Below are 12,090 nucleotides of genomic sequence, written 5' to 3' on the forward strand. Positions count from 1 at the left end.
CTTTTATTCTTATAATACTTGATGAAGAATTTTCATTTCCTGTCTGTTAACATGCAAGAATTTCTCTTCCAATCAGAGTTACATTTCATATAAAATCACCTGACCAAGTAGAAAAAATGGTAACCAATGCAGTAACTGCACATAGGTGAAAGGCTGCATCCTGGCACAGCAGGGAAACTTCTTTTTGTAATAGGAAGTGAGTTCACAGCATCATGGTCTGCCAAATGAATCCCTGTATGCATTAGGTAATGGGTAGGGTAAGTCGTATGGCTGGATGTGACGGTCATCAAGATCATAGGCAGTCATTTTATTGATAAATTAACATATTACAGAATAGAAAGATAACCGAGTAAGCATTATTTCACGATGCCCAATTAATCTTTCATTATGGGGTGAACTCAATTATTTTGAAGCCTTGTGTGTGATAATTACTTGCAGAAACCTTATTACAAATCATCTTATAATTATGAAAAATGTATCCATATTTGTTATAGAACCTATAAAATTAAAACAAAAACATCATATGATTTATATTTTATTCTTTCAAGTACAAGTCTTACAACAACATTCATTTGTAAATTTAACACCATTTAAATATGAACATGAATGTCTTCTGGGATGTTGCAGTATGAACCCTCTTAGAAACACATCCATGTTTCAGAGGTGCTTACTGCAACCATCATCAGGGGCAATGAGTAAGCTGTACATGGAAAAGCAGTTGAAGATAAGAAAGACCAGGCCAGACAAATGGATCAAGGCAGAGGATAGACAGAGCAAGGGAGCCATTGAAGGACCTGGGCCACCCCATCCTTGCCAAAGGGGACAGAAAAGCACGAGCTTTCTACATTATTTCACGGAAGGGATGAAAGTCTTCCATAACCAGCTCAGGCCGAGGTTATCTTCCATGTTCATGAATCTCAGTGCCCTCCATGGTCATCTGATCCATGTATCGGGATTTGGTAGACAGGATGCCAGGACATCAGTATATGATCACAGAGGCCAATGAAAACAAGACACAACTAGACAACATGAACAAGAAGGATGTTCTCCACCTAAGCCAGTCTTAGAAGCATCTTATCCACTCCTTAAAGGAATGATAGAAACCTCTGCCATTGAAGTAGTGCTTGTCCCCCCTCCCCCATCTTAATCATCACCCTGATGATAGCATTGTGAAGCATGTAAGTCAACATCCCATAATCATTCAACATACTCTCTAATGTGAGGACCTGAAATGTACTTTTATGTTAAAAAAATCCCTCCTTTAGGATCCTGTGTTTGAGCCCTTCTGTTTAAGAGGGGCTGCATATACGTCAGGAGACCTCATCCCATTAGAAGAAATTCAACATTTTAGCCAATCCCTTCTGTCTGGGAGACCTTCGATCACTTTCATTTGATTTAAAATAGCCTGTTTGAGAAAAGGTTGAGGGTGATGCTGCTACACAGGTGCATGTCTTCCAGAAATACCAGACTCATATTTTCCTGATGGGGTACTGTGCTATGGCAAATGTTTTCGAGTTGTGATCATATGACTTTGGCTATCCAATCTGTAAGAAGCAATAAAGATTATTCATATGAAACTCTCTAAAGTAAGCAGTATTTACCAGAACTGTGCTATGATACAGTGAATGCTGAACATCTATTAAATATACTTTCTGTACTGCAGTAATATCGAGCTTAATATTCTGACTGACATCTGTCTGTTTATGAAAAAAGGTTCTGTGTATATTAAACCTTGTTGCAAATTTTAACTTTTAGATATGAATTTCAAGCAGATGACATTCCTTACATCACAAGCCTCTTTTGCTTAAAACGAGAAAACAATTGTAGAACTTATTATTTCCACACCTATTTGTAAGTAATATCTACGGACTTTGCTTTAACATCCAAACTACACAGCCTGTCATATTTTGGTTTTAAAGATACCTTCTTGTATCCTGAACAGTATTAAGTATGATACTATTGACTGAGAAGTATTTTTGGATTATTTATGGAAAGATAAATATGCAAAATATACAAATAAGATTACTAGCATATTAAACACAACTGGTCAGCATATTGAACACAAAAACAGGAGGGAAAACTTAAGTAGTGTCAACATGACAACTTCATGGCTTGACTGATACATAATGGCACTCCTCCTCAATCTAGACATGATGTCACACACATTCCTCTTCATATATAACCTTTCTAAACATGTCTTTGAAAATCCTTTTGTCACAATGTCTGCCACCTGATTTTCACTCCTTACAAACAGACATTCTCTACTGGCAACTTTTCCCTAATAAAAAGATGATTTATATCAGTAAGTTTAAAAAGTTTGCTCTCTGTTGCTTCTGCCAAACCAGTATATCCTAAGTTGTCTTCAAAAAGTTTTATTTGTCCTTCAACATCTTTCAAAATTGCTCTTAGTTACAGAACTTCACACCTAACTACACTAACTGCCACATACTGGGCTTCAGTCAAAGATAACTGAAGGCTGTTTCTTACATGCCCATGACACACCAATGAAAACTTTGAATATGTAGTGTGAAGAAGACTGCTGTCTTCCATTAGTCTTGATCCAGCACTCTTTGATCATCAATTAAAGAGATGATTATAGAATTTAGTGATCTCCATCTATGCATAATTTACACTAGTACAGATTTAACCTATGTTTTATTTATTTAGTGTTCTGTCTGACGACAGGTCCATATGAACAGGATCCTTCCATCCTTTTCTCGGACTGGGACCTGTTCATATACGTTCTTGGCAGATGATCTAGAAGTGGTTTGCCATTGCCTTCTTCTGTGTGTGAATGGAGTAATTGTTGGGATGCCACGGAGGAAAACTCCGTGTTGCCTAGACCACGGCCTTGCCCAACACAAGTTATAAATTCGGGCACCGCCGGGAATCGAACCCGAGACCCCAGGATTACAAGCCCAGCGTTCTAACCACTAGACCACCTCATCTTATTATTATTTAGTGTTCTGTCTGACGACAGGTCCATATGAACAGGATCCTTCCATCCTTTTCTCGGACTGGGACCTGTTCATATACGTTCTTGGCAGATGATCCAGAAGTGGTTTGCCATTGCCTTCTTCTGTGTGTGAATGGAGTAATTGTTGGGATGCCACGGAGGAAAACTCCGTGTTGCCTAGACCACGGCCTTGCCCAACACAAGTTATAAATTCGGTCACCGCGTAAAGTGCAGAAACAAACAAATGATGCAGGTCACAGTCCATAATAACAAAAGAATATTTTCAAAGACTCTGAAATGTTCACATAACCTATACTGTATGACAACAGGGGAATTAAAGTCCCAAATTATAAGGCTTCCAGCTAGTTGGCATGCACGGTTGCTATGACATGTGACTCATGAAGGCTAAGAGACACCAGGTAAAATTCATCCTAATGCCTTATGTAATTATCAAAGAGGTCTTGAAGTATTATTATCTTGAACTACCTGCCGGGTTCCATTTCAGTGCCTGTGGCCCCCATTTCCTTTTCCATGGTGGCTGCTTCCTCAAGCCCTTCTTGCAAAGGTAAGAGTCTGGCATCAACTAAGTCTTTCAACCTGTTCTTAAGCTGAAGCTTAGCCTCAGCAATAGACTGTGGGATTACTTTATCCTGCAATAAAACATTTTACGGTGGTAAAACAAATGCAATAAATATGACAACAGATTCTCATTATATAGTGGCAAACCACAAGACATTTTAGATGCTAGATTTATTAATCAGTTTTTGGGAACGATACTTTTATTTTACAATGGCTAAATGTGACACCAGATGGACACAATTTAATTGATTCTGATATAATACAATCCATTTCCTGATAATATGAGAAAAATTTAGGTTCGGTTCCCTCACATCAATGTAAGAAAAGGAAGTTTCAACAGAAATCATTCTACACTTGCTGTTGCTAACAATCAGGTTTTACATAACTTAAGGTTTCTGAGTGTAAATGACTCAATAATTAATGAGCACCTGTCAGACTAATACTAATTTAATTTCACTTTTCTAGATCCTAGAATCTACCTTTAGTTAGTTATTCTTTATGTTGGGTCTTATGACTTCAGTAAAATAACTGGGGAACTTTTCGACTAGCGAGAAAAAACTGCAAATGGTATTCCTAATATCTGCCTCCAATGGAAAAAATAGCACTAGCTATGGTGGTCAGATCAAACACGGAATTTAGTCTGTTCCAAAACAAAAGAAAACTAGAACAAAATCCCACTCACAACATGCATTTAGCTTCACATACAATGTACTAAGCCCTAACACAAACGAATTTCAATGATTCAGATTTTTCTGTGTGAGACAGTATGTATGATTGTATGAAGGCACATGAACTGCATCACAACATTCATCAGACCACCAAAAAACAGGAACCAAATGATGTGTGGATGACGAAAAGGCATTATGACAGATGGCAGCTCAAAAAGTTCTCATGAAAGACCTGATAGTGGAATCAGTCGACAGATACTGCCGGTCATGAAACCTGAATGTGACTGTGTGTCTGTACCTGTCACGGAGAGACTTATGCAGTCGATCTTCATTTTTAATTCGTCTGTATAAATGGACAAGTTCTTCTAACTGTACACTGTATACAGGTATTATAGGAATATGAAAAATATTTGCTGATGAGATGTGAATTTTATGAATCTACCGCATCTAAACATCTAACAAATTTATAAATTTCGAATAAGAAGAAGATCAGTTGCGACAAACAAGCACAAACATGGCAAGTACAAGTAGAAAGTCAGCGTGGATATGGGATGATGTGGTAGGCACTCAACATGCAAAGGGGACCAGTATAGAAAATAAAAGGGAAGGCTTAAAATACAATGGAAGAAGGTAAGATGACAAAATTTCACAGCTTCCTCTAAATCCCAACATCAGGATGTGGACTGACTACTTTGATGGGTTCTACTTGTTATTTCAGTCTTCAGGCACTTAAATGTGGAAACATTTAAAACAATTTAAGAGGCAGAGTTACAAAACGATTGCTGCAGATTCTAAATTCTAAAAATCCAGTCTCATTCATTTTTCATTTTATCACTGTCAAGACTTAAAGCTGTTACTGAAAGTTATGATGACGCAGACAAACGAGTTCCATTTACTTCCTCTTTGTCCATGAACAGTAATTTCATAATCCACTGCTCTGCCATGAAAGTAATTAAATTTTTGGGTCACCCTGAATGTTACTCGTACCTTTTGTGACACCACAAGGATTACTTCCTGTATATCTCTTAATATGCCTTCACAAATTTCAGAGAACTGCCCATGCGAAATTTTTGTGTCAAAGTGATCCTGATCAGCCTTAAGTGCCATAGCATCCATCACTTCTTCTTTATCTGCCTTCATTGTCTTCAATGCTCCTATCTCTGCCAGTGTTTCCTACAATAAGTGAAACATTCAGTAATACAGTGCATGAATATGATTAATATACACCAAAGCACATGTAAATTTAAAGTAAATTCTAACAACACATTCTCTAAAACTTCTTGACGATGGTGAAGAGTCAATTGAATAAAAATTTACTTGGATATTATCCATCGTCTAGTAAATATAAAACGTAAAACGACGTCCCATCTCCGAAACGTCATTTTACATTTTATACTTACTAGACGATGGATAATATCCAAGTAAATTTTTATTCAATTAACACATTCTCTGTCTTGTGCAGATTGCCTTCTAGATTAAGAAAATACCTCTCCTTGCTTACAAACTACCTTAGTTTAATTTACTTAATGCCAAACAGTAACGTATCTATAAGATATGTGAGAAGTCACAGTAATTCTGTATTCTTCCAGCTCCTGTACTTACAATATATTCATGGTATCTAAGTATGAATGATCGACAACACATGATAAGAGGGCAGTCACAATGCAGCTAGTGTGTCACTAATGACATCCACTACAAAGGGAAGACAGAAAAGGCAACAGGCCTGCACAATCAAAAAGAGTTACAATCCGCTGTAGTTGAAGCCTTTCCATACATAACACAATGTACGCTACACACATGGCACGTCAAAGGAAGTGCAAATGCATTTAGCCATGTACCACACACGAAGGGACTCACAAAAATCTCTGGATCTGTAAATAAGTTTGGGCCACAGTGGATAATATCGACACACTAGCAGCACTGGCACAAGGCAACGCTGACTTGTGGAATTGTAAACCTTTGGAAATAGATGCAGGTGACCCAGTCAGCGTATCATTGTACAAAAAATATTTAAGTACCAGAACACTATTATGTATTGTTTGGTTTTCTGGATGTTGTCCTTTGTCTGATAGCACATTAATTACACAACATTTCAAGGAATGGATCTGTCCTCGTCTCAATGTGTGGTGAAAGGGAAGGGTAACTAACAGCAGCATTATAACAACATGGACCATAATATAATAATAGAGCAACTTATTAAAAGATCACACAAGTGACATACCTTATTACATTTTTCTTCTTCTCCAAAGCGATCCAGAAGGTCGGAAACAGACACGCATAAGTCCTTTATATTTCCTTCTATTGCCGTAATCCTCTTGAATAGTGCATCCATCACAGCAGAATTCTACAGGAAACGAAGTTGCATGCAGTGCCAACTGTATGAAATTCTACTTATATTCTATCATCTTATACAGAAAGATCCAGTTGGATGAAGTTCTTTTACTCAAAATTTGAGAACTGCTAAACTAATTGCTTAAAAGAATGAAGAAAGGAAAGTAACACTTAATTACTCTTTTCTTTAATTTGTCCACATGTTTATGTGAAACCTGTGCTTATAGGGCGTTTGACTTCCTGTCAAAAACTTGCTCAATGATTTTCTACCATTTATAATTAATATCAGCTAGATGAATAAATATGACACTTCCCCTACCTCAAAATATTCTGAACCTGTTCTCCTTGTCTGCCTGTGTCCTGCAGGATCAGTCCATTCTGTATCTCCTTGACTGACTTTTAAGCTACCAAAATCCTTTTCTTCCAAGAAATCTTGGACTCTTTTTTGAGTTTTTGGAAGGTGGTGAGGAATGTTCACCCTTGATTTCTTTTCCTTTTGTACCTTGCTCTGTGAAGGGACCAAAGTTTGATGACCCTGAAATTGAGAGAATATGACTCATTAAGCTGCACAGGAGTATCTTCAAAACAGGTCACAAGCAGTCGTTTATGACAAATTGCAGCTTCTGTAAAATGTGTAAATGTGTTTTTCAAGGGTATCCTATGTTGCTAAACTACTCTTAAAAAAAACTTCATATTAACAACATATGAAATTCTTTTCAGAATATTTTGGTCTTATCTCTTTTACTTAAGACCTCCTCGACTTACAATTTTGATAATGAAAACCTACGCTGTGGGACAGCCACTCCACTTCTCATATTCAGAACATCTTCTTCAGTGCAAGTCCAACAGCTTACTATTATTTAACAAATCTTACAAAAATGTAATTTTTCCTTTCAAAAATGTAATAAAATGTTTGTATTATACTGATACCTCTTTTAGATATTGTCCTGGCTAGGCCACTGCTGCATAATAAACTAAAATTTGTAACATATGCATGGGAAACCTTTTCCTAGACAGTAAAGTTCGATAGTAACGAATTAACATAACAACCACAATATTTTCCACAGTGATGACAATAAATCTGGGTATATTATACAATTTAAGACTTGATACCAAAACATTATCAATATTTATATTTAATTTTAGGAGCCTAAAAGGGAAAGAATTGCTTAGAGACAGTAAATCTGATTTTTGCTTTGTACTTTAAGTGTTTGTCACATATCCGAAATATCTCATTAAAACCAGGAACTTTAAGAAAAATGGTTGAGAAAAAGCACTGAGAACTAACCTCAACATTCTGATTCCTTACAGATAATTTATGGAGACCAGAAGTAGAATTTTCACATGTCTCATAATCATATGTAAAGGGATAATGGAAGATGTACAACCTAGTGACTTGAGAAACTTGCTGCCAGTTTACAATGACAAATACAACACAGTAAAAAGACATTACCATGCAGTATGATATATGGCTTACCTTTGGTGAAGTAACAACTACTTGTGGCGTTCTTAAACTGACATTCTTCCTTGTGCTGGCCATCTTTTTTCAAATAAATTTCTTGACTGTGTGATATATCTCTGAAAGCAAACCAATGTTTACAATGCAAAAAACAACTTCTTTACAACTACTTAAAACGCAAAGAGGATGTACAGCCTTTGACACAACTTACTTTGTAAAAGCAGTATCTTTCAGATGCTATTTGTTTGTGGACTAAGATCTTCCTGCTCTTTGTACACTTGTTTATGTCACAAGTTAGTTGTTGCTGTGATACAAACCAACAATATATTTAAATGGTTGAAGCACATCACTGTTTCACAAAACAATCTCTTTGTTACCATAGCAACAATGATTTGAATAATAAACAAACAAATAGTAAGATTAATGCACATGAAACTAATCACACTCAATTCCAACCATAAAATGGCATTGCATGACATGTTAGATCATTCTACATTCTTTGTTTTTAAGATGCAAACATCATTGTATCTGGTGTCTATGAGTTCAATACAGTTGTTATCAACATTTCTTGCTGTAGTTCCTTTACTCTGTACTACATATGCAACCACTACCACTACCACTTTTTATTTAAGATGAACACTTTGATGTGTGGATTGTTATTGGTGGTGGAGGTTGCTTCTGTGGAAGAAGTGTATCCTCAAATTGGGATGGTGGTCACTGAGGAGTGGCGTCTGTCCCAGACAAAGCAAAAAATGTTAACTACTATCACTGAAGTGGCATAGTTCAGGGAAATAACAATGATAATTATATCACAGGAAGTCTGTAAAACTCAGTTTTACAAATTATTTCCTCCTGTTCAAAATTCTGTACATAATAAACACATAACACATGATAATTTCCAAGTATTTTTATTTATTTAGTGATCTGTCTGACGACAGGTCCATATGAACAGGATCCTTCCATCCTTTTCTCGGACTGGGACCTGTTCATATACGTTCTTGGCAGATGATCCAGAAGTGGTTTGCCATTGCCTTCTTCTGTGTGTGAATGGAGTAATTGTTGGGATGCCACGGAGGAAAACTCCGTGTTGCCTAGACCACGGCCTTGCCCAACACAAGTTATAAATTCGGGCACCGCCGGGAATCGAACCCGAGATTTATTGCTGTGACACCACACAATCATAGCTTTCTGTTTTAGATGGTGGCCAGAAAATGAGATGATAGTGAATATAGGTTGTTTTTGCATTGCAGACCCAGTTATTGTTTGCCTTCCAACCATATGAAAACAACGCATGAAGAAAACCGTGAAACAGGTTTTTATGCAACACAAATGATTAACATTTACATCCAAATTTATTAGAATGTTGGCTCAAAATATTTAATCAGCATTAATGCATTATGAGATGTTTCATAAGAAAAATTCAGCAGCCATTTCTCACCCAAGTCTCCTGATTAACTACTTGATGGCTCTGGCAGTCAAATCAGGATTGAGTAGAAATTGTGCAGAGTCAGTGGGCTGGTCACACATTACTCATAAATGCATTATTCAAGACCAAGAAACATCTGAAAAGGAGGCGGCGAAAACCCACAACCAGGTTGCAGAGCCAAGAAACATATCTTAAGTGTGATATACATTATCAATTGGAATCAAATAATTTTATATTCTAGTGATATGTTTTAGCTAAAATAGTCATTGTAAAAGATTCATTGCCATCACTCTTAAGTATCGTAATTGTGAAACATAAGTTACATGAATACAAGATAGAACATGTATATTATTGGGGCAGTTTGAAAAACAGATACTGGTAAAAATTAGGGACACATAAAATATTTTGTTGTTAAAAGGCCCACATTGTGTTTAATTCTAAGGAATAAAGGCCTACTTAATTTATTATTTTTGTCTGTTTCTGGTTTTATACAGTTGTAGAGTTTGGTACTTTCCAAATTATTGATATTTAACAGCCATGAAGATCACTGTTTTAATCTAAACTTACCATTACACTGTTTTACATTATTTTACTTGAAGTGACTGAATGTACATTACTATTAACTGATATAAGAATAAAATATAGTAATCTATACACAGTGCATTTATATGAACTCTACATAATAAACCAATCGATGACACAACAGTATGCAGATATACATTTCGAATAGCGTATGCTGAAACACTTACATAACCTGACATCTAAAGGCCTATTCAATGAATCAGAAACATGAACAATGCGATGATATGCCCATCAGGTAATTCTTAGTTTATGGTGTCGAAATAAGTGGTGGTGCTTTTTAGAATATCATTCCTTTGAGTGTGTTATTTAGTAACATGAAGAAATCATCCAAGACTCCACTATTCATGAATTACGACTGGCAATGAACTTACAGTTTAAACATTGTCATGTGGAGTAGGGGACTTACAATTCTACTAAGAGGATCTAACTCCAGAGTTAATGAGTAAGCAGTATGGTAATGCTACACACATCCAGCTGCACCACTAACAGGCCACAAACCATAGGTGATAAGTTTAATGTACTATGGACCATCACAGTATTATGGTTCTCCATAAATTCATATTCGTGAACCCTTTCAACAGAGATAAAATTTAGGTTGAAAGTGTAAAGAAGCCACAAGATCTCTGACTAAAGACGTTTGGTATAGAATGTGTTAACATTAATTTACTTTAAATACTACTTCATCTCATCTCCTGCATCTGTCAATTACACCCTTCATAAAATTATTCTTATACAAGAGGTTGTGTGATCTTTTGCCTTCATTGTGCCTAACAATAATAAGATCTTGGGCCATAAGCTGTGTAAAGGGTTAAAATTAGCTATTGATTGATCACATCTGCCACCATCATCAGCCTGATGATGGAGGCACCAAGGACCTCAAACACATCTGTAAACTTCTACCAGACTACACAGACCAACAACACAGAAGAGAACAATCTTCAGACGCTTCTTCTTCTATGGCTCTCCGGTCCTTGGCCTCCTCAATTCTCCTCTTCCATTCGGTCCTCCGTTAGGTCCGTCTGTCCGAGGCTCTGATCGAGGTTTCAAAACATCTTCCTTTTTACGGTGCAAGGTTGTTAGCCTTGTGACCAACCCCCAACCTGGAGGACCAGGATACCTGTCTTAGTCTGACCTCTCCCCCTCGACCAATCTGGCTAGGGAGGCCCTACCAGTAGCTCTTGGGGTCACTGAGGTACTCAAGCCCCACCACTGCCATAGAAACCTCAAATCCTACATAATCAAGATTTGATTTCAAATCCTGATGATGGTGACTTATGTATTATGAAACTATAGTATAGTTTAGTTACTAGTTTAAAAGAGAGTTCCCTCACTAGGAAGGTGATTTTACCACCTGTCCTTTCCCGGGATTAAAGCCGGGGTAAGATGCTGACCAATCACCACCAATTGCCGAGGTCAAGAATGAGTAGGAGCTATACCTCCTCTCCCCCCCCAAGCGCCTACATGGCACATAGTGGGACAGCTTTACTTTACTTAAAATGTTAAAATACATACACGATTGATCCAATCCGGATTAATTTTGGTGCAGTGTTAATGTGGCCCTATGAGTGGGATATTAATTAATAATAGAAAACGGCAAACTTTGATCTGAAACTGATTTGCTTCAAGAGAGAGGGACTAGGGAAATGGAATCAATCCGCACATTTTATCTGGATGATCTCCAGGAGGAAACCATCAATGTACTACAGTATGAAGAGGACCATAAACTTAAGTGACATGACTATTCACAGTTGCTCTTATCAACACTGTTGACACATCAGAGCTGATCAAGTAGGAAAGTGGCAAACAACGTGATGAACACAAACAGGGTAATGGCTTTCTATTCTCTTAGTAAATTGAAGTGAGGTGTTCAGCCAAAAAAACCTTTATGTATGTATTTAATAAAGGGCTAGGGTGAGTATCAGAGTTGGTAAGGTTACGATGAGAAGAATCCTGTAGATTGCTGTCTTCTAGGTTGTTGCGCTGTGTAGTCTGATGAATTGCCCTGATGACGAAGGGAGCATGACCTCTGAAACGTTGGTGGACATTTACCAGACTACACAGCGCAACAACCTAGAAGACAGCAATCTTC

At 37.1% G+C, this 12,090-nt stretch overlaps 1 protein-coding gene across 1 annotated transcript; it reads right to left on the reverse strand.

Moving 5' to 3' along the window:
• Positions 1 to 522: 522 nt before the first annotated feature.
• LOC147873781 (uncharacterized) lies at positions 523 to 8,374 on the reverse strand. Its single transcript, XM_087349717.1, has 7 exons — positions 8,205 to 8,374; positions 8,012 to 8,112; positions 6,854 to 7,069; positions 6,425 to 6,547; positions 5,191 to 5,376; positions 3,443 to 3,606; positions 523 to 1,544 (listed from the first exon to the last, which is right to left on the reverse strand). Exons 2-7 carry the CDS (start codon positions 8,072 to 8,074, stop codon positions 1,496 to 1,498), a joined length of 801 nt encoding a protein of 266 aa, XP_087205843.1. The 5' UTR covers positions 8,075 to 8,112; positions 8,205 to 8,374; the 3' UTR covers positions 523 to 1,495.
• Positions 8,375 to 12,090: the final 3,716 nt, after the last annotated feature.

The sequence above is a fragment of the Zootermopsis nevadensis genome, unplaced genomic scaffold (assembly GCF_977971745.1).
Source record: "Zootermopsis nevadensis isolate Lab colony 2312 unplaced genomic scaffold, Znev_1.0 Znev_ptg000016l, whole genome shotgun sequence".
Taxonomy (NCBI): domain Eukaryota; kingdom Metazoa; phylum Arthropoda; class Insecta; order Blattodea; family Termopsidae; genus Zootermopsis; species Zootermopsis nevadensis.